The sequence below is a fragment of the Mauremys mutica genome, chromosome 10 (assembly GCF_020497125.1).
Source record: "Mauremys mutica isolate MM-2020 ecotype Southern chromosome 10, ASM2049712v1, whole genome shotgun sequence".
In the NCBI taxonomy this organism is placed as follows: domain Eukaryota; kingdom Metazoa; phylum Chordata; order Testudines; family Geoemydidae; genus Mauremys; species Mauremys mutica.
The window spans coordinates 39523023-39546680 of NC_059081.1; the positions used below are offsets into that span (position 1 = coordinate 39523023).

The following is a 23658-nucleotide window of genomic DNA, read 5'->3' on the forward strand; positions in this document are numbered from 1 at the left end:
GATTTTGGTTTAACAAATTATCTACACAATGTAAATTGAAATTATTATTAATTCTATGTGATAAATATCCCTTTAAATTCTGCAGTATTTAATTTGACAATTTGTTGAGCCTCAGGTTAACAGCTAAAATATTGATCTCCTGTCCCTTGACTCCTATGAAGTTAATCTATTTTAATTTGTTTTATATTTGCCTTGATATTTTCAGCAATTTACATTCTTACTGGCGTTTTGGGTTGTCAACATTATTCTTGTGGAAATGTTTTGTGCATGCATATCCTGCAAGTGTTTTCATTGCTGCTGCAGGCAAACCTAACTTGTGCCTTGTAAAGGTGATAACTGTTTGGAGATCGGGGAGATATAGTTACTAAAAAGCAGAAGAAAAAGTTGAAGCAATCAGATAGTCACATGAATTCATAAATAATAAAATATTCCTACCTCTGAAGACATAACACAAGCGTATTAAATTATAGTCTTTTCAAGAGGTACCATACTACGGCTTCTAAATCAATGCATTAGTCGAAAGATATCACCATGCACGGGTGGTTAAGCCAAGAAAAATAAATGGCCACCTTTTTCCACAGGCACTGCCAGTAAAGTAAGTGGCATAGGTGGACAAAAATGCCCTGCAAATGCCCTTACCTAAAGCCTACCACTATCTTGGTGAACAGAGAACTCTAGATTTAGTTTTGCTTATTTTGGAGTAGACTTCATAGGGATGTTTACTGATACCTTCACAGTTTAAGTCACATGACTTGAAAAAAAGTCCAAAATGAAGTTAATCAAATATTAACTTTTGCAACATAAGACATAGGAATTAGCAAACTGGATCGAACCAATGGTCTATCTAGTCTGTTATGCTTTGTCAGCAGCCTACAGCAAATGCCTAAAAAGGAAGGTGTAAGAAACCCTGTTATGGATAAGTATTGAACAATCTTACCATAAGAGAAGGTTCTTCCTAATCAGATAATCAGTACCTGGCCTATGCCTGAAACAATTTATTTCTCTTCTTTTTCTTAGGATAATTGTGTACAAGATGGAAGATAAAGGGTGAGATTTGCAGTCAAGGGTGAGATTTGACTGAAGTCAAAACCACTGTGCTGATTTACACTAGCTAACAGGTATAACATGTTTAGTGTTTTGATATTTAACTTGATATATCTACTAAGGCTTTTTCATGCTTAACTAAATACCAAAACGGTGGAAGATGAAGAAGTTGCAGATGTCTGATATTAAAATATGCTGTACTGTATTATGTCCTCCTGTACTTTGTGATTAGAATAATTTATAAGAAGATTTGAGAAGTTAAATTCAATGAAAATTGCAGTTAGTTATCTGATTAAATGTCATAATATTTTAAGAGCATAATACTATCAGTTTTTTGCCTTCCAGGTTTCTGTAATTCATATACTGTACATCTAAAAAAGAGAGAATTACTATATTACATTTTGTATATATTTTACTGAAGAGTCCTTGACTGTAAATCATTTTTGCAAAGTCTGGTAGTTAGCAAAATGGTATGAACAACTTGAATGAAAACTCACCGTCCGTCTCTTTGAGCAGCTCCACCTTCAGTTATTGTTTTTACAAAAATTCCCAGTTTTTCCAGTCCCTGATCTGCACCAACACCCATTCCAATAATACTAATGCCTAGGCCACTGTCACCTATGGGACTCAAAAATTCTAACATTAGCCACAACACATTTTAAAAGGTAGTTTTCATAAATTATTATAGTCATCAATGAAAATGCACATGTGCTATTCCTGGTCTTCATCTAACATGCTCACTGGCTTGCTGTGTCTCCCCCTTAGTAATATTTGCAACATAATGATAACTCAGACTAGCTGTTTCCAGTAAGATTACAACCCAACAGACGAATACAAAATCATACTTAATTAAAATGATCCAGAACAGCAAAAGCTTTACATCCCCATTATGAAAGTCTCTGTGTGTTGTGAAAAGAGTTTAATGTTATTAGTCTGTCTGGGCACCCAACTTCGGAGGCCCCCACACTGTCGTATCTGATAACTTTGGATTGAATTCTAAAGTTTTAGGAGTTTGAGCTACTAATGGTTCCCATTTTACAAACACTTATGTACTTTATGCATTATGGGCCAGATCCTCAGGCTGGTGTAAATTGTCGTACCTCAACTGGACTGTAACTGAGCAACAACAATTTACAATAAATACTTAATTCAGCGAAACTATTCTGATGTAAAGTAAAGCTGTGTACGAGTCTTTCAAGGATCGAGGCCTAAACATAGTAGAAAATCTTCAAATGGCTTCAGCCTATATAAGAAAAATCATTTTCCCAAGCAATTATTTGACATTTAACTTGCACCTTTTTCAATTTCCACAGGAAACACTTCCATTTTTTCCACCCTCTTCTCTAGTTCATACTCTGCTGATGCTGCCACAGGGTCAACCTCTTCATTACGTCTATCATAATCTTCATTTGAGTAAGTACTGAAAACCTTAGAAAGATAAGAGATCTTATTTTACTGCAGTTTTGACTCAAACATGAATATCAAAAAGAAAGCCAACCTATTTCATTGTCCTACACACTCAACTTGTCTGAGCAATAATAAAGAGGTTGCAGGATTTTGTTTTCAAATACATACACAGGATAGTTTCAGAGGGGATAATAAATAAGTGTCAAGCCAAATATTTCAGCACCTTTTACTTGAATACGAAACAACTATGCACCAGAACTCACTGAGGCATACTTCTCTCCTTTTAGATAACTAGGGAATGCTATTATAGAGCCTTTGTAAAATCGCTATAAAAAAATAGAGCATAATCTGCTAATCACTTTATGCTATGAACAGATGCAGTTTGATTTTGAAGAGATTCAAACTGTCTCCCAGAAAAAGGAAATACCATGTTACATACATTACTATATTTAGTAATCACTGCAGCTGAATGTTTGTTAAAAATGAAGTGGTAATAATAAATACTAATAAATAACCAGGACTAAGATGGCAAACCAGAAATGAGAAGAAATAGATACTATATCGACAGTGGTTCTTATTTACAATGAAAGAAAATGTTCACGCTTAAATATATAGTTTTATGCTGAAAAAAAAAAAAGAACATCAAAGTATAAGGTTAAGGGGAGGACAAGTCCCCGGCAGCAGGGGAGGCCACCCCACTGCTGAAACAGTTCCTGCCCAAGAAGGGCACCCACATTCCTGGATGGTGAGTGAGTAAGGCCAGGGCTGTCCCTACTCATACGCAAAGTATGCAGCTCAAATTTCCTGGTGCCCTATGTAGCTGCGCGCTCCTCCAGCCCCTGCTCTGCCTCTTCCCCATGGCCCCCACCCCTGCTCCGCCCCAGCCCTTCCCCCACTCCATCCCTTCCCCAAAGCCCCCGCCCCTGCTCTGCCCCACCTCTTCCAACCCCTGCTCTGCCCCAGCCTCGCCCCCACTCTCCTGAGGACTGCAGCAGGGTCGGGCCTGCTTTCACTGGCAGCAGGAAGTGCAGCAGGGGAGTTGCGTAGCCATAGGGCATCAAAATGGCTACGGATGGCCCTGAGTAAGGCCATGACAGCGGAGCTGCAGAGGGCTCCCTGCATGGCTGTGGGGCCAGTGACACACAATCCTTGCAGGCACAATGTGTGGGGGAGGCTGTGGTCTTGATGAGGCAGAGCAGAGAACCCCAGCCAGGACCACAAGGAGGACAACAAGCTTCCAGTCGCAGCAGAGGACACCCTGTTGCTGAATGGCTTCTGCCTGGGGATGGAGCCATTCAGCAGCAGAGTGGCATCTCCTATAGATGAGGACTCATCCTCCTCCTCCTCCAAGTCCTGGTTTGGGGGGGGTCTCTGCTCTGCTTGCCAAGACCCCAGTCTTCTCCACACCTTGTGCCAGCAAGGATTGGGTGTCACCGGCCTCGCGCTCTCACTCTAGGGCTCCCTGCACAGGACTGGGGACACCCAATCGCTGCAGGCGCAAGGTGTGTTGGGGAAGCTGTTCTCACTGTTACCGATGGATTTTTTTCATTGATTTCAGTGTGTCAGCTGAAATCAACATTTACAAACATCTACTGAGTTAAATCTAATCCTGCCAAGTCTATGCTGCACTGCCAAGTTCTAGCCACTTCTACGCCTTTAGTCCAAAGGTAGATTACATCAATATTGGTCCAAAGACAAAATAGTGACGTTAAACTTGTTTTCCTGCGTGGATTCTGGGATCTGTCTAGCTATATCACCCAAGTAGGGGAAAAGGTACTAAAATGACTGGCCAGAAGCAGTAAAGAAGAGTGGGATAGAAAAAGGAAAAATAAATCGCAGTAGGCTTGGCCTACGCTGGGAATGAGGAAGTACTGAACTCAAACTAGTTGCTGTTTCGTATCTTCTCTTTCTACCCTCTCGTCAGCTGCTGTGGAGTACTCCCTTAGTCTCAGGCAGAATCAGTCACTCTCTTATCCTGCTCTTCCTAGGACTCCCACATCCCAGAAGGGAAGTTAACAAGGGTGCAACCAGAGGTACTTGCTCCTCCCTTCCTGCAATTCAGAAGATGTCTATAGCACAGGAGCTGATGGGCAGCAGGAATGCCCAGGGAACTCCCAGCTCAATCAGTGCTACTTTTGGGATTACAGGGAAGGCAGTGTACCATAATTATATGGCTAGTTTAAACGGTTCCATTTTTCAATCGGTCATGGCTCAGGTAGCTTTTTCAATTAATAATCAAATACAAGGTTTTCTTCTTAACACAGCTTACTCCTGGGGGAATTCTGTGCCAAAAAATAAAAATTCTGCACATTTTATTTGTCAAAATAACACTTTATAATCATGCCCATTTCAATTATTTTGGTAATTTATTTCAAAATATGTATCAGCAACCATGTCTGTAACAACAGAAACAAAAAAAATTCCTCCAGGAGTAGTTAAGGAAACCCCTACAACAATCCAGTTCCTGTTTCTCTGCCCCCTATCCCCCAGAGCCCAGCCACCGGGCACCCCCCAGCCCAGACACCCATAACCCTTCCCCCCAGAGCCCAGCCACCGCCCCCCCCACCCAGCCCAAACACTCACAACCCTTCCCCCCAGAGCCCAGCTACCTGGCCCCACCCCAACCCAGACACCCACAACCCTACCCCCCAGAGCCCAGCCATATGGCATCCCTCCAGCCCAGACACTCGCATGTGTTCCCTACCCCCAGATCCCAGCCACAGGGCACGCCCCCTAGCCCGGACACTCGTACGCACCCCCTACTCCCCAGAGGCCAGCTGTGGGTGCCCCCCCAACCCAGACACTCACACACTCCCCCTCTCATCCAACTGTGGGACCTCCCCAGGCCAGACACTCATACCACCTTCCCCCCCTCCTACCTTCCCTCCCGAGCCAGTGATCCACAATGAGAAACAGCCTGATGCTAGGTCCCAGGCTTGTACAACATTCCCTGTAAGCCCCCTCCTTCCTTCAGGGTGTGCTGGGAACTACAGCTGCTGGGAACCCTTCCCCTCCCCCTCTCCTCTATTTGAAAGCTAAGCTCTGTGGGTCCAGGTCCAGCGCCCCCTGGTGACAGCCAGCAGCTCTGCAGCCTATTTCAGGGTGGGAGGGCTGGGAGGGAAATTCTGTGCATAATATTAATTTCTGTGCAAATTCTGCATTGCGCAGGGCGCAGAATTCCCCCGGGACTAACAGTTGCCCTGAAGAGCCAAAAGTGGCTTATGTGCCACAGACTAGACCAGGGGTCAGCAACCTTTCAGAAGTGCTGTGCCGAGTCTTCATTTATTCACTCTAATTTAAGGTTTCGCATGCCAGCAATACATTTTAACATTTGTAGAAGGTCTCTCTCTCTAAGTCTATAACATAACTAAACTATTGTTGCATGTAAAGTAAATAAGGTTTTTAAAATGTTTAAGAAGCTTCATTTAAAATTAAATTAAAATGCAGAGCCCCCTTGACCTGTGGCCAGGACCCAGGCAGTGTGAGTGCCACAGAAAATCAGCTCGTGTGCCACCTTTGGCACCCGTGCCATAGGTTGCCTACCCCTGGACTAGACACTACTTCTATTACCCCAACATAAGTGCCATTCAAGACAGTGCTATGTCAATGGGAGAGCTTCTCCTGCTGACATAGCTTCTGCTGCTTGCAGAGTTGGTTTTATTATGCCCACAGAAGAGCTCTCTCCCATCAGCATACAGCGTCTTCACCAGACACACTGCAGCACTGTACAGGTAGATACGCCCTAAGTTACCACACTGAAACAGTGAGAAAAAGGTGCTTTTAGGACTGATCAGAACATCTGTGCCACTTCCTAAGTACAAGACCCAGATTCCATGCCAACCCAATTCTTGACACTTCTACTTCAAATTGGCTCCCCCCCACTCCACTATGTTATGCTCCTCTATGGTTGTTTCAACCCTTTCCCAGACAAGGCAGCAAGCTCTCATCCCACCTACTGTCAGCAGCCACCATAGCATAGACTCTGGGTTCAGCTTTGTGCCAAAAGTCCCAGGCATCTGATGAAAGCACACACTATCATCCACTGCTGCTTTTAGGGCTGAGGACGAGAAAGCAGCAGGAAGAGACTGCTCATACAAAGGAGGATGACTGGGAAAAATATTTGTGGTAGTAGGCAGTAAAGTAGAGAGAATCACTGCAGGTAAGGTTTCTCAAGTCAGCCCCTTCAACCAGCAACTCCAGCCCTCTTCCCTGGCACACTGACTTACCAAAACCCTAATTACATCCATGTAGAAAATGACCAGTTTTGTAATATTTAGACACAGTCTTGGGCATAATGATTTTAGTATTTCTTACTTTGTATTCTATCAGCCAAGCAATCATAGCCCCATTCTAATTGCATCCCCTTGCCCCCATTTCAGCAAATCCCTTAATCAACTTTAAGACACAATCTGGAACACCAAGCACCTGTCTTAACGTTATTATTTGTTTTCACACTCTCTTAAAATAAAAAGTTAGGAAGAATTTTATATAGTACTGACAAGAATAAAGGATGCAGTGTACTGGGTTCAAAGGGGCCGAGGATCAAGTCTAAGGTTGTCCAAAAGGAGCATATGAAGAGGTACAAAGAGGAAAGAATTCAAAGCATTTGTGAGAAGAATGGACACTCCAATGCCAAAAAATGAAACCTCTCAGTATTCAAACAACAAATGCAGAAGTGTTAACACAGCAAGTGTCAGATTAAAATTTTTCTTTCCAGCCTGTTTTTCTTCTTAACTGTTGAGTTAAGATCTCACTGGAAGAGAGGGTCCTCCGATATGGTTAGAACCAAAACAGGATTTTAAAAAGTAGGTATGGAAATTTCTAAAATCAAAAATACCTTATGTAAACAATTAAACATTTTAATTGCAGTTTACCACATTCAGAAAAATGAATCCTATGCTGGAAAACAATTTGGATGTCTTTAAGGTAACACAGGTTAGGTGATATTCTGTATTAATTCACAGCTATTCATATAGTTCAAGAAAGTTAACCTAAATATTTTAAAGAAAAGACTAAGTTGTTCATAACTTTGAATATTCAATCCTGTATTTTGCTCACTTTTCAGTCTGTTTCTAGATATAAACATTAAGAACTTTCATTGATTTCTCAAAATATTAATAATCAGATACAAAAAAATGAGTATACCACCTATGAATTCTGCAAGTTAACAATTAGATTTTATATATCTTTTAAATTTAAAAATGCACCCATCACATAAGAACTGTAGATAAGCTGTAAAAATAAATTATCTAAACTGACTAACTCAGAACACCAAGAGGGAAAAAAAAACCAATGGCACACAAGAAACTCAAATTCACTCAAGTTATCCATCAGAAAACACCACAACCTCCTTGTCAAACAAAGATGAAAGAATACTCTTAGCTACTGCAGTTATCTTTTGAAATCCTCAGTCTCTCCAGGATTGCAGCAGGATTCAAAACTGTGAACACCTGAAAAGACATACAGATACTACTTCCATGACTGCCCTTTACTACTACCACTTCCATTACCAGAATCTGTTTCCACCTCTCTACTTTCCAGGTTGAGTAGCTCTTATCCATATCCCAACTTGATCAAAAACAGGAAAAAAGCAAACATGTTATTTCATGCAGGTGCAATAAGGCGATGTAAAAGAGCTAAGTGTCATCATTATACTGGTATTGCCACTCAAACCATCTCATGATCTTCCTTAGTGGCTTCACAAATACTCTGAACAGTAGAGATAACAGAACAAACAGGTGGTCTTCAACATCATCCTAAAAACAGATGAGCAATCACTCAATACCACCCACCCTCTCACTCAGTACCTTGTATCTCCACAGACACCACAAAGCAGTAGGGCTTGAAAAATCCACTCACCTAGGAGTGAGATTCCTACTACCTATCTGACAGCATCTGCAGAATCTATACTTTTATTTAAAAACACCTCTAACCCTCCTGGCTGAGAAGATAATCCTCCAAGCTTAAATGCACCATAAACTAATGTAATGTTGGCTTCCTAAGTCCTCACACAGCTACAGTGCCTCTTCTGCTGCTCAGAATTTTGTTGGTTTCAGTGTTGAGCATAGGGATCTGAACAGCACAATGAAAAGTCATAAGATCAGTTTCATGCTACTGTTGCTTGAGAAACTCTGAACAGTACAGCCAGGCACTCAAACTATTTCCCCCTCCCCAAAAAGAGAAGCAGGGAAGCAGTAATGCAGCAAAGACTGCCCCTCCCCATCTCCCTCCCTCCCGCCATCCAACAACCAGGAAGCAATGGGATGAGACTGTAGAACAGAGAAATGTGTCTCCCTTCAAAACATCCAGAGTATGCACTTTGAGATGCTTTAAATTTATCTGATATCTACAAGCCAGAGGCTATAGAACAATACTGAGGCTTTGGAGGGGGGAAAATAGTAAAGCTATTCTTGTTGCAGCCACCAAAAAGCTAAAAGAGGGGAAGAGCAGCAGACATGACATAGGGATGGCCACAGCTAAAGATGAGATATTGGAGGGAGAGGGCCAGGGCTCACAGGTGGCACCAAACATTTTCTCTCTTGGGTACTTGACTGGCTGGTTCTTGCTCACATGCTCAAGGTCTAACTGATCACCATATGTGGGGTGGGGAAGAAATTTTTCACCAGGCCAGACTAGCAGTGACAGTTTGATTTTTTGCCCTCCTCTGCAGCATGTGGGCATGCATCGCTTGCCAGGATTTTCTGGGTGTATCACACTGCCATTGCGAGGGTCTCAGGCACTGGTGCACCTCAGCCCCTCCTATTCTCTGCCTGTGGCACATAACAGACTAGTCTTCTGTGAGTTGTAAAACCTTGATCTAACTTTGGCTGTTAAGCTTAGGATGTGGGTGCTGTTGGTTGCCTGTGAGACACAGGAGGTCAGACTAGATGATCTGGTGGTCCCTTCTGGCCTTAGTCATAGTGTGTATGAGATACAATCAGTTCAATTTGCTAACTTCAGATAATACTCCCTAAATTTAATAAATCAGCTTTAAATGCAAAACAGGTTTTGATAAATGTCTTTTTTTATGTACCCAACACATTTAAGGTAGTTTTATTTAACTAATGCATAATTTTAAAATGCTCTTTTTGTGCATTTTAACTGAATTCCAATTTCCATCCAAATACAGCTTAACACAAATCACAATTAAAAAAATAATCATTTTTCTTCCACAGACAACACAGTTCAGTCCCAGAGTTTAACTAGGATCAACAAATTACTAACTGTACCTTAACCATGCTACTGCCCAGCAAACATCTACTGCAGCAGAATAGGTTTGGGAAGATGATTAGAACAGTTTTAATTAACAGGTTGATAGCACACAACTGTGTTTTAGCCATGTTGGGAAACTATGGGGTCCTCCACTATAGGAATTACAGCATAGATTAGACCCTTTTTAGGTCCCGCAGTTCAAAAGGGGGAAAGCAAGCCCTAACAAGGTAAAAATCATGACTATAACATAGATGAAATCTGTATCCCCCGAATATCATCATCTAATAGAGAAAAGTATGCTGAATAATCACACACACCCCTTACATTTAAAGTACAGCTGGAATAACTCAGGTTTGCTAGATGACCCCAGGTAGAGAGGGGGTTGAAATCCTGAAGAATTTTGCAATGAACTGTTAGAGGTGGTAATTCTTGTTTACAACTCTATTCAATATTGCTTCATTTTGCAATTTAAATTTAATACAATAAGAAATATAAACACCATTTAAAAAGTTCTGAAAGGTGAATAATCAAAATGGACTTCCTGTATGGTTAAGAACATGTTTAGAAACAAAGCAAAACATCATTATGACATACTTTACCTTGATAGGGGCTGTTGAAAACTTGACTCTTTTGTCCGGCTCAGGATCTTCCTCTTCAGACAGCCCAGGAAACTCCTCATAATCACTGTCATAGGTATACTCCTCTTCCCCCTCCAATGTTTCTTTACCTTCAGGGCCCTGGTTTTCAGACTCTGTATCCCGGTCATCATCAAAACCTGCATTCTCTATTCCAAAAGCACTGACAGAAAATGCAATAAACTTCTCTCTCTGATTTTCCACCACATGCTCCTCCTCCTCCTCCTCTTCAGTATCCCCCTCTTGTTCTAGATTGTCCGGAACCTGTGAGATAAGAACCTCCTTCAGAGACACTCCCTCTTTTATTTCTTTCTGACTGGGCTCACTGCATACTGTTATCTCTTCCAGTCCTCCAAATGAATGATTGTTCCTGTTCTCTTCCCCGGTTTGGTGCCTGAGTGGTTGTTCCCCATGAAAGACACTATCTTTCCTCAAGGTATCTTCTTTATTCCCTGAGGTTTCTTTTTGCACTGCAACCAGTTCAGCTTGAACCATCTCTACCTGGGAGATCTGTGGGGGGGCACTGTCCCCTAACCACTTGGCCTCATCATCAGATGTGTTGTTCACATCCAGCTGGGCCCTCCCAGGAGCCACTTGCTCCCTTGTATGCACTTCTTCAGGTGACTGACTCAGCTCATCCCTGCTGCTGCTGCTGAGACAAACAGGCTCTTTGGGACATGGACTCTCCCCAGTGCATCCTTGAATAGCAGCAGGTGACTCCCAGCTACAGGGGAGCACATACCCTTGACCTGGGGTGCCCTCACTTTCGGAAATTTCTTTGGATTCTTCAGTGTCACTGTCACCAAGAAAACTTTCCAGCCTCCTAGAAATTGGTCCTGCATTCAAAGAGGAGGATCTCGGGCCACCACTGAGATGCTGCTGCTTATGCTCATCACTGCCTTGACTTTCAGCTCTGTCCAGGGCCATATGAGGGATCACATCTATATTGAAATTAAAATGATCCACCACACTGCTGCAGTCAGGAGAAGCTGAACCATGTCTTGTCTTATCATCACTTCTTTCACATTTGCTGGGAGAATATCTGTCCAATGAGCTCCGCTGCTTTATGTTCCTCTCGAAAAGTTTCCTGGTCTCAGAAAACTTTTCTGCCAAGGCAGCTTTGTCCAGATCACCTTCATCTTTGCTGCGGATGATTTTGTCACCCATGGAAGACGCAGGCAGTGAGTCCAGGGGGCTGCAGCAGGGGCTAGTATTAAGGAGGTTATTTTTTTGGACACTGTGGAAAGATGGGCTGCTGGGAGAAGGTACAAGATCGGTTGGTACTGCCCTGATGATCTTGGCCTCAGTGGGGGAGCTGCTTTCACAAAGTGGTGTAGCAGAGGAGCCCCCCATCTGCAGGAACATGTTTTTGATCTTGTGTACTCTGTTGCCATAGGTGGCAGCTCTGCCTCGGCTATGTGGGTCATTCCCCCCTCCACTGGAGGTGGTGTTCAGCTTCTGTTGGGGGCCCACTTTGTTGGAAGCATTTTCAGGGATGTTTACCCCATCGAAGGAGCATTTGATGGCATGGAAATCAGATTTATAAGTATTTCTGTGTGGAGAAGCGCTTCTCAGAGTCCTTTCCCCTTTGCCTTCAGTTTTCATCATTGTCAGAAACAGAGATCCTCACTCTGGGCAAAGAATGTGGAGGAAAATCCACAGCACCAACAGCCTCTGCCACCCCCACACTGCCTAGATATGATCCTATTGTGGCTTGGAGAGGATAAGACTTGAAAAGCAGCCTCTGGCTGGGTTATTCTTCCATGCTCACATTGAAATGAGTTATGGGAGAGAGATCAGGACATATCTGGATATATATGATATTAAATCCTCTGGTGATCATGGTATTCAGAAAGCCATCTGCAGAGAGAGGAAGAATAATTTCATTTACTTGGGACTTCACCAGTGTGTGACATGCATCTGAAATTTGTCAGCCTCCCCAGAGCTTCAAAGGGAATTTCCCACCCTAAGGAAGGGCGAGAAATAAGCCCATTTTGTCCCCGTTCCCTGCAAGGAAAGAGCAGATCAAGTTCTCTACATGTCTGCCTGCCCTGCCCTGCCCATGAACAACCTGGAGTGCAGCGCCGGACTAACACTCGGTGAGTGTGTCACTCTCACTCCATGCCCTCCGGGGGTGCCACGGCCCGCCACGCCCTCCACAGCCGACACGGACTCGCCTCCCACGGGCCACCCCATGTCCTACGGGGCGGCCAAAGCCAACCCGCCCCAGCGCTTGTCCCACCCACCCCGGCTGCCGGGGGACACGCTGGCTAACCCACCCCGCTCCAGTCTGAGCAGCTGCGGCCAGCCTGGCCCCTCCCGTGCGCCGGCCCCGCGGCGTGGTGTCCCAGGGGCGCAGCGCTCCCAGACGCGCTCCCGCGGGGGCAGCTTCGCCCGGCCCGGCCCGGCCCGCCCCGCCGCACGTCCCTCGCGGCTCCGGGCGCCCCGCGCTGCCCGGAAGGGAAAAAACCCACAAGTTTCGGCCCCGAGTTGGAGCGTCCCGGGAGAGCGAGTCCCCCGAGGAGCCGCCGAGACTCGTGGGGCGGGAGCCGGGCTCAGCACAGAGCCGAGCCCTGCTTCCCAGCACCTCACCCCAAACTTTCCAGCCCGGCTGGGGGCGGGGGGTGCTGCCCGGCTCCCTCCCCTCAGCTCTCCCGGCCGCCCAGCGGCCGCACGCACAGCGCCATCGTTACCCACCCCCAGGCAGCCGCAGCCCGAACTCCTTTCCCCGCCCCACTCACCGGCCGCATCACGCCCGCCCGACTCACTCTGCCCGCCCGGCGCCCCCTCCTTCCCCGTGTGCGGCGCCCGCGCGCTCTCACACAAAGACTGGCGCGACGAGCACGAGCCTATTCCGCTCCACACGGGGGGGAGGAGGGGTGGCGGCGAGGGAAGCTCCTCCTCCGCTGGGATATACCACGCTGGGCTAAGGGCTTGGTTGGGATGATACCATCTGGGGAAGGGTAGCAGAGCGCTCGGGTGTCTCGGCCACTCTGCTCCCGGCTGCTGAGAGGAGCCTTCAGCCCTAAGGCTGGTTCTCTCTGATCTATAGTTTCCCCTCCCATAGTCGCCGATAGAGGGCCCGCTCCTGGAGCCAGCAGCTCCCAGTTCCACTGGGCCCGCTTCTGAGAGGTGTGGAGGAGACTCAGCTCCTGGTGAACCCAGCGGGCCAGGTGATCAGCGCGTCTCGGGATTTCCCCCGTAATTCCTGAACTGAAGCAAAAACCATTTCAAAACGCTAAATTTTAAAATAAAATTTCCGGCCCCCACTCGCAAAAACTATCTTGGTGCTTCTACACTACAGCTGTTTTGCAGAGTTGGAAGGGATGGTTGTGCCCCCAAACGTTTTTTTGTGTGTGATACACAGGAGCCCCAGTCCTGCAAGTCGCTCCCTACAGACGCAGGTGTTTCCTTGCAGGATCGCAGCCATGGAGCGAAGAAAAAACATTTTAAAAACACAAATAATAATGTTTTACCTAAAAAGAGTCAGTTTGCCTAAAAATAAACACAGCGCTGTCAACTCTGGAGATGTTTGGGTGGGGGGGGGTTCTGAAAGTCCCAGCTCCCAAAGTTATGTGACAATCTTAACTTTAATTAAAAAAAATAAAAAATAAAACCAGCCTTCCTGGTTGCAGCACAGAAAATGTTGAACAATGAATCAGAAGGCAAAGAAAAATATTTTTTTTAAATCTCACGATTTTTGAATATGCAAAATTGTAAACACCAAAAATCAGAAAAAGTAAATATCAGAATCCAAATACTGTATTATTATCAGTCAGATAGGCCCCATTGACTTCAATAACTTCAATAGAGTTGGATCAAGCCTATTCAGAGGAGAATGGAAGGAATGGAATGAGAGAGAGTGGAAGGAATGGAGTGGGCGGTTTAATAGGAAAATGCTTCTAGCCACCTTATGCACCCAGTTAACTGAAAGCATAGAAACCAAAAATGGGCCGTTTTGTGTTTGGAATAATATTGTAATATACATGGCTGGTAAGTGTACACCTGTTACTGATTTCCTCAGAGTTAAATATGCTAATATTAATTATTAGCTTTCTTCACTCACTGGGCAAGATCATGGCTTGCTGTACATATCTGAGACTGCACAGGGAAGTAAATGAGCTTAAAGCACCCCTTTACTCTTCTGTGCAGGCTATCTATATTGTGGATTACAGTGGAGGAGGACCTGCAGCCTCTGAGGGGTTGCTACTACTGTTAGACAATAGAAACTGAGATTCCGCATAAATAATATTGCATATATCACATTCTCTCTTCAAGTACACCCAGGCAACACCAGTGACTTCAGCCTGGTTGCCTGGATGTAATTAAGGGGAAAATCTGGCCTATTGTCTGCTTCCTGGAATAGACATTCACATATGAAAGCACACTAAGGAGCCAGAAGAGTCTTTAAAGACTCAACTAGCACTTGGCATCAGCAACTGAGACAATACTAAAAGATTGATAGAGCTGGTCAGAACCCAGAATTCTTGTTCTGTGGGAAATTCCTTTTTTCTTTGTTTGTTTTTTGGTTTTTAATTGGAACAAAAATGCAAAATTCCCATGAAATGGGAATTCCAAAAGTTAATTTGGGGAAATCAAAACAACATTCATTTCATCCTCATAAATAATTAGCTGTATATTATATTATATTATATTTATTTATTTTATTAATTATTTATTCCTGCAGGACATTTTGATTTCATTGAATCATCATTTTCCAATGGAAAACTGTTCCATCAGAACAATTTTGATTAGATGAGTACTTCTCAGCTGACTTCTTGTTGGCTTTAGTGGGCATTGCAATGCCCAAAATATCTAGGATTTAGTCCTAAAACCATGAAGCAATTTCTAATCTGTTTTAATAATAGTTTAGCAGCAGTAAAAAAAACACAAATATTTAAACAAGATGTTTCTTTAATATTTAAATAGATGTTAAACTTCAAAAATTTTCTTCCGATAATAAAGCAGAGTGGAAATCAGTTTACAGTCTCTTCCATTGTTTTTACACATTGCCAATGTCAAAAAATGATACAGCTTTTCACCATGTGGCTCCCTCCGGAACTAGACTAAAGGGCAAGTCTACAATACAAAATTAAGTCGACCAAAGTTACATTGACGTATAGCTGCCGCAGTAATTAAATCACTTTTGCATGTCCGCAGTATGCGCCTTATGTCAGCAGTGCACGTCCTCACTACCAAGGCTTGCATTCATGCAGAGAGCAGTGCACCGTGGGTGTGACAGATTCAGCCACAGAGACCCCCCTTGGGACTGCCTCTTGATGTGCTGAGACTACCTCTGAGCCCATTTTCTCTGCCAGTTTGGGCCTTCAGAACCCTGCACAACCAATTGTCCTAGTTGATGGGAGCCATCAAGATTCCAAACCACCATTAATGGCATAATTGCATAATTATAATAGGACCTCAGAGTTATATTTTATATTTCTAGTTTCAGATACAAGAATGATACATTTATACAAACAGGATGACCACACTCAGTAGATTATAAGCTTTGTAATGATACCTTACAAGAGACCTTTTGCATGAAGCATATTCCAGTTACATCATATTCACACTCATTAGCATATTTTCATAAAATCATATGGAGTGCAACATCACAGTGGGTATCCATCCCACTGTGCAACTTGCCACCATCTAGCGCAGGGTTTTCAATGCCTCATGGAAGCAAACAATTTGTGCAGGGCTGATTTGGAACACGGTTTCAGCATCATGATGTAGTTTTCTCCATCTCATAATGTTATCTGCATCCCATAATGTTTCATGCCTCTTTTCAAAAGTCCCACAGACCCATGCATCTGCCATAGCTGTGAGAAGCCTGATCCTACGCAGCTCTGCACTATAGTGATGGGTGTTGTGAGCACAACGTGCCTGATCTTGCAGTATTTGCAGAGCCGCCAGAGGAGCCAGGTAGCAGAACAAGACAATTCCTTGGAGGCTGCCTTGCTGTGGGACATAGAAAGAAACAATTCATGGTTGTTGTTGGCATTTACAGAGCAGATGCAGATGGTGGTGCACCAGTTCTGGGCCTGAGAAACAAGCACTGACTGGTGGGATTGCATCATTATTCAGGTATGGGATGATGGGCATTGGCTGCAGAACTTTCACTTGCACAAGGCCACATTCCTGGAAGTGTTTGCGGATCTCACCCCAGTCATATGGCACAATGACACTAAAATGAGAGCTGCACTGACTGTGGCGAAGTGAGTGGCAATTGCTGTGTAGAAGCTTGCAACACCAGATTGCTACTGATCAGTTGGGAATCAATTTGGAGTTGGGAAATCCACCCTGGGGGTTGTTGTGATGCAAGTGTGCAGAGCCATTGAGTCCTGCTACGAAGGACTGTGACTCTGTGCAGGACATAACAGATTTGTGTAGGCCCATTTCCAGCAATGGGGTTCCCAAACTGAGGTAAGGTGATAAATGGCACACATACCCCTATTTTGGTACCAGACTACCTTGCCACAGAGTACATCAACATGCATCCGACGAAGTGGGTATTCACCCACGAAAGCTCATGCTCCAAAACGTCTGTTAGTCTTTAAGGTGCCACAGGATTCTTTGCTGCTTCAACAGAAAGGGTTACTTTTCCATGGTATTGGAAGTGCTGGTGTATTACTGGGGACTTGTTACCAACATCAATGCAGGGTGGTCAGGGAAGGTGCATGACTATACATCTTTAAGAACATAGGCTGTTCAGAAAGCTGCAAGCAGGGACTTTCTTTCCAGACCAGAGGATCATCATTGGGGATGTTGAAATGCTATTAGTGATCCTGAAAGACCCAGTTTACCCCTTACTCCCGTGACTTATGAAGCTGTACACCGGCCACCCTGATAGCAGCAAAGTGCACTTCAACTAGAGGCTGAGCCAGTGCAGAATGACAGTTGAATGTGTCTTTGGCTGTTTGAAAGACCACTGGCACTGTCTACTCTCGAGATTAGACCACAGTGAAAAATATATCCCTATGGTTATAGCTGCCTGGTGGGTGCTTCATAATATTGTGAAGCAAAGGGAGAAAAGTTTCTGCTGGGGTGGAGGGAGGAGGTGGAACAGCTATCTGCTGATTTTGAGCAGCCAGATACCAGGGCTATAAGAAGAGTTCAGTGTGGAGCTATTCACCTCAGGGAGGCGTCGAAAAACTGTTTTAGTAATGAGCCACAGTAATGTGTGTTGCTATACTGTGCTCTGCCTGGCCTTGTTTTTTTGCACTCAGGTATGAACCTTATAATGAATGCTGTGTGTATAGTAATATAACATTGAACATGTACCTATTGCTATGATCTCTGAATGATGTGAGACCCAGCCAGCATATGTTATAAACTAATAAAGATGATTTCAGTTTCCATATCTAGACTTTTATTCCAAACCTATGCAAACAAACATATTAATAACTGAATTCAAGAGAAAGAACCTTTGAAAGGGAAAGAACAGTCATTTTCATTTCAGAAACACATACACCGTTTCTCTCACAGGTAAGTGTATGTGCGGCTGTGATTGTGTCTTACTGTCCTCCGGGGTGGAGTGATAGGGTTAGAGCAGCAGCCCTGGACACCACATGGAATGTATGGGGGGTGTAGGGAGGTCATGGAAAGCAGTTCTCTATGGGCTGCAGAGGGAGTTGAGCATGGGTCTGTTTACCCTGAAGGCCAACAAGAGTCTCCAGCACATCTGTTTGCCTCTTGAGAAGTGCTAGCATGTCCTGCTGCCTGTTTCTCTCCTTCTCCTGTGCTTTTCTCCTTTCCACTCTATCCTTGTCCATTCTGTCGACAGTGGTGATCCCCCAAGCCCTGTGCTTGGTATCTGAAGTATCAGAGGCTTGCAGGATCTCTTGGAACAGGTCATCCTGCCTCCTCTTCTTTCTCCTCCTTATCTGGCTGAGCCACTCCACTGGGTTGTGTGGATGGAGACAGCCTCAAGGCCATATTTCCAGCTGCAAAAGATATACTGCACAGCGGTACTATTGTGAGTGTATTCACAAGATAAATGGAAACAGTATACTGAACTCACTCCCCTTGATTCACACAAGTTGCAAGCACTACATTATCACTTCTCCTTGGAATTCCTAGAGCACGGCAGCAGTCTCAGCCATGGGGAGTATGGCTGGAGTCGGGGAGGAGTGGACAAGTTGGGACAATAAAGTGTGGGTAGGTGGGGGGAGTGTTCCACAGGCCTGAGTATATATATGTGGATAGGGCCATTGAGCTGAATACTGGCACCATTTTCTACAGGCAGTGGGTGTTGATTTTAGCTGTAATCTCACTCCTGAGGGTAACAGACACTGAAAGGGAACAGCTCCTGCACACATCTGGCTGCAGACTGGGTCCGTATGCTGCTAACTTCTGTGCTGCGATAGTGCCTGCTGAAGTAATTGCTCAGTGGCACGGGAAAGTGTCCTACAGCAGTGGAAGAAATAAGCCAAGACCCCTCATCCCCACCCCTGATACCTTCAGCAGAAGATTGCAGATGACCTTCAGGAAACTTTCCTTTCTATGGAGGATTCACAGGATATCCCAGTGCACATAAACAAACTGTTCCCCTCTGCCTAATTGTACATGGGAATGAGAAGCATCTACCGCTCTTGATTATTTCACTATCTCTTCCTGATTGAAAAGGTTAAATGATAAATAAATAGTACATGAACAGATGTGTCCCTGCAATATCAAAGCAAACTGCACACCTACCAGAAGTTCCTTCCCCTGCATCAGGCTCGCCTACGCTGGACTGAAGGGACTAGCTCAACTGCTCTGGAGTCAAGAACAGATCCTGGCTCGCTGTGCCATTGGATCCCCTGGTCACCTGTCCTGGAACAATTCCTCCTCCTCTTCCTCATCCAAAACCTCCTCCTCACTGTTCACTTTAGGGACCTGTGACTCCAGCTACCCTGACGTATCCGCAGGACTCTTTGCAGTGGTTGCAGAGTCTCATCTGAGGATGGCATGCACCTTGTTATAAAAGTGGCAAGACTGTGGCTCCGCACCAGAGAGCCCCCCTTGTCTTCTGGTACGCTTGCTGCAGCTCCTTGACTTTCATGCAGCACTGTTGCATGTCCCTCTTTTAGCCCTTCTCCCCCATGCCTGAGTGATCTGCTTGTATATATCTAAGTTTCTACAGTTGGATCGGACCTGTGCCTGCATAGCTTCTTCTTCCCACAGACCCAGGAGATCCATCATCTCCTGTGTGCTCTAGGCAGAAGCGCATCTTCAGCATGGAGCTGGCATAGTCACCTGGGCATAGGTGAACTCTCCTGCAAACAGGAAATGGAATTTCAAAAATTCGCAGGGTTTTAAAAGGGGAAGGGCATATATCTGTGTAGCTGGCTGCTGGGGCAGTGGAGTTCAAAACGGTGACCAGAGCAGTCACAGTGGGGCATTGTGGGACACCTGCTAGAGGCCACTACATTTGACATAAGTAATGTAGTATCTACACTGACACTGAATTGCCCTAACTATGTCAACCTAGGCGCTACGCCTCTCGCAGAGTTGGAGTTATTACGTCAGTGTAGATGGCAAATTACAGCGAAGGTAGCAATATTTTGGCATAGACGCTTATGGAGTTAAGTCAGTGTAAGCTGCCTTGCATCAACCTAACTCTGTAATGTAGACCAGGCCTAAGAAAAGCTATTTGTAATGAAACATTTTTACAAATCATTTTACCATTCATGGTGACAAGCAGGGCTGGCTTTAGGAAGTGCGGGGTCCAATTCAAACAGTTTTGACGGGGCCCTGGCAGGGATGACTAAAAAAAAAAAAAACATGTAAAAAAACACGTGGGGCTTGTACTCACCAGGCGGTGCTCCAAGTCTTTGGCGGCACTTCGGTGGCGGGTCCTTCACTTGCTCCAGGTCTTTGGCAGCACTGAAGGACCCACTGCCGAAGTGCCGCCGAAGACCCAGAGCAAGCAAAGGACCCGCCGCCGAAGTGCTGCTGAAGACCCAAAGCGCCGCCAGGTGAGTAAAAATTAAAAAGGTGCCTCTAGCCAGGGAAGGGATTCTCACTGGGCGTGGGGCCCGATTTGGGAGAATTGGTGGAATAGGCCTAAAGCCGGCCCTGGCGACAAGTGATGTGGTGACCTTGAGAATATATAAGGTGTTATGCTGAGCAAAATAGTGATGTATTCCTTTAAGTAAGCAGTCTGTTTTGTAATCTTTTTGCCAGATTTTCCAGAGATAGACTTGGTAAGAATCATATATAAATAGGAAAAGTCTTTATTGGCACTTTTACTGTATGCTGCTATTAAAGCAGAAGCTAGGAAGGTAGTCACTCTTACCTCCTGCTAGCTAATCACAAACTCTAATTCCCAACTACCACAAAAACTTTTGGTTCCAATATTCTCTCTCATAATCAACAAATAAGCCAAACTAAACCCTTTTCCACTCTGAAACACATTGCAGTTTCACATATAATGGTATTTAAATGTAGCTCTCTCGGCAAGGGCAGAAAACTACACCTCTACCCCAATATAACGCGACCGATATAACATGAATTCTGATATAACGCGGTAAAGCAGTACTCCAGGGGGGCGGGGATGCGCACTCCGGTGGATCAAAGCAAGTTCGATATAATGTGGTTTCACCTATAATGCAGTAAGATTTTTGGCTCCCGAGGACAGTGTTATATCAAGGTGGAGGTGTATGTAGAAGAAGATAGCATTCAAAGCAGATTTCCAGTTCCAACCTTTAGGGAAACTAGTTAAATAGCTTCTCCACGTACATTTCTATCAGCTTTTTCTGCAGGCTGTGTTTTATGCAATGTTGTGGCCCCAGGATATTAGAAAGACAAGGTGGGAGAGGTAATATCTTTTATTGGACCAACTTCTGTTGGTGAAAGGGACAAGCTTTCGAGCTTACACAGAGTTCTTCTTCAGGTCTGGGAAATATATTCAGAGTCAGTGTCCTAGATAAAAACAGGATGGAAAAGATTGTTTAGCATAAGTAGTTAACTCGTATTTTAAGGGGCCATTCAATATGAAAAGTGGCTTGTTAACACCCCTCCAATCATAGAAGAGAAAGGAAAGGAGGGTAGGGGAAGGGAAGCTTGGGTGGTAGTGGGGAGGTTGTTAATGGAATATAGTTTGTTGAATAAGCCATAAATGCAGTGTCTCTATTCAGTTCATGATTTTTAGTGTCTAGCAAATTTATGAATTTAAGCTTCCAGGCTCATCTTTTGAAGGTGTTGTGCAGGTTTCCTTTGAGGGTGAGGCCTGAGAGGCCAGATATAGAGTAATCACTTTGTGAAAAATGTTCATCCACAGGTGTTGGGATGTTTTTGTCTTTTATCATTTTCCTGTGTGAGTTCATTCAAGAGCACAGTGATTGTTTGGTTTCTCCCACATAGTTGTTATTGGGACATTTAGTGCACTGGATGAGGTCACCACATATTGTGATAGGCATGTGTAGGATCCAGGGATCTTCAAAGGTGTGTTGTGTGCGTTGTTGATCATCGTAGCAGTGGAGATATGTCTACAGGTTTTGCATCTGTTCTTCTGGCAAGTTCTGGGCTTTTAGTTGGTGTGTCCTGGTCTGTGGGGAGCTTGCTTCTGATAATGAGCTTGGGGAGGTGTGTGGGGGGTCATTAGAAGAACAGAAGAAAGGGTTCAGGAAAGATTTCTTTCAGGATGTGGTCCCCACTGAGCATGGGTTGTAGCTGTTTAAGGATATCCCCATATAGGTTCCAGAGTGGGGTAGTAGGTGACAACCAGGGGGTGTAGTTGGAGGGGATTTCTATATTGAAGCAAGTTCTCTTAGGGTATTTGGGTTACTCTGTAGCTTTTTCACCTTAGCTCTTGTACTGGAGTCCTCTTGACATGTTACAATTTCTGTCCAAGAGAGTATTTTTAATAGTCTAAAATGGCTTTTTTGAACACAGGATGGATCCCAGATTTAATCCTCCACCATTATGGTAACAAATTCAGAGAAGGCTTGCTCTTCCTTAACAAGATTCCAAAATACAGAGAAGAAAAAGGGGGGGGGGGAAGTGGACGAACTGCTTATACAAAGGCTGCTTATACAAGAGCTGGAAATTTGAAATTGGCAGTCAGCTGATAAAATACTTGAACCAATTCATGCATATCTTAGTTTTAAGAGTCTTTAGAGTGAAAGAAAGAAAGAAAGAAAGAAAGAAAGAAAGAAAGAAACTGGAGCGAGCAATTCTTTTGGTAGAAATAGAATTTAAAAAGCTCCCTCTCCTTTTCCCCATCATTGCTTTGCTGATCCCGATAATTGACTGGGCAGTATGCAGTAGAGATGGAATAAATGCCTCACAGGAAAAAGGAAAAATCAACACTGAGTATAAAGTGCATTGTTAAAGCCGGTCATCAACTGAGCTAAAGAAGCTTGCATGCCTATTGAACAGAATCAAGACTCCTGCATTCATTGTAAAGCTTTATTCTCTGAATTTTTACTCTTTAAGTCATCTGCTTTATCCACATTTTATCATGTGATCTGAAGAACACTGTAGCCAAATTTATAGTTAATCTTCCATTTAGTGCTAAAATTACATCAGTCATTTAACTTTACATAGAGTTCATGTATATATTGTACTTTTGCTAAGTGTTGAATTTAGAGTATCATGAATATTTCTATAGATTTTAAAAGCTGTGTTTTTAAGCAAATATTTTTCTCTCACTTAGAATAATCTGAATGTTCTCAAAGTATTTCAGTAATAATGACAGTATAATTTGAGTACTGATTTGAATTTTAAAGATATTATCACTATTTCTACCATGCTTGGTGGATAATTTTATGTTATCTGTCTTTGTTGTAAAGTAACTAAGCAAAAACAACTTACTATTTTAAAAGATTGTTATAATTTTAAACAATAAATTCTAATGTGATTTTTCCCAAGTTATTTACCTTATATCACTCCTTTGCAAAGTAAGATGGACTTGATTTCTATACAGGTTTTGGTCTAAACCTAAAGCTGACATTTCAAGGACAACATCTGCACCAATGATGAGAAGGGCAAAAAGTTGTATAGCAGCTGAAGAGATGTGTCATGTATGAAGACAAGTGTAAGAGGATGTACACTGGGAGTGGTGCAAGAGTTTGGTGGAGAGGCTGAGAAGGGCATATCTTCAGGGAAAAGGATCAGGGTTTGGATATGGCCAGGTAGAATACATTCAGAGCTGCTACAAGAAAATAAAGTACAAAGTATAGTCTTACTTAGGCTTTGTCTACACACAGTTTGTTCACAGATTTAAATAAATCAGTTTAGGTACATTAGTACACAAATTGTGTGTAGACCAGCCCTTAAAATCAACTCTGTCTGCTTTAAGGGAGAGTGAGGAGCTGCAAATCATTAATTTGCAAAAGCAGCCACATTCAGCCACTTAGCTGTAACAAAACCT

General features: G+C 43.9%; 1 protein-coding gene and 1 long non-coding RNA gene across 7 annotated transcripts in view; one reads left to right on the plus strand and one right to left on the minus strand.

Annotated features, from left to right (window-relative positions):
- The window catches only part of LOC123378674 (neurabin-1-like), a 75446-nt gene extending 63158 nt beyond the window's left edge, over nt 1-12288 (minus strand). The window contains exons 1-3 of one of the 3 annotated variants that reach the window (XM_045032749.1): nt 10263-12060; nt 2340-2472; nt 1542-1662 (exon numbers count right to left, since the gene is read on the minus strand). In XM_045032749.1, coding sequence (XP_044888684.1) covers nt 1542-1662; nt 2340-2472; nt 10263-11906 — 1898 coding nt within the window. In that variant the 5' untranslated portion in view covers nt 11907-12060. Of the gene's footprint in view, nt 1-1541; nt 1663-2339; nt 2473-10262 lie in introns of all 3 variants that reach the window. The other 2 variants (XM_045032750.1, XR_006582703.1) reach the window with 2 other exon arrangements.
- LOC123378676 lies at nt 844-23422 on the plus strand. Of its 4 annotated transcripts, none has more exons than XR_006582711.1 (3): nt 844-1118; nt 2358-2457; nt 23212-23422. It is a non-coding gene; the product is annotated as an uncharacterized LOC123378676 (long non-coding RNA). The 4 variants fall into 4 exon arrangements; XR_006582708.1 differs by lacking the exon at nt 23212-23422 and adding an exon at nt 16094-17659; XR_006582710.1 differs by lacking the exon at nt 23212-23422 and adding an exon at nt 9122-10190.
- Nucleotides 23423-23658: the final 236 nt, after the last annotated feature.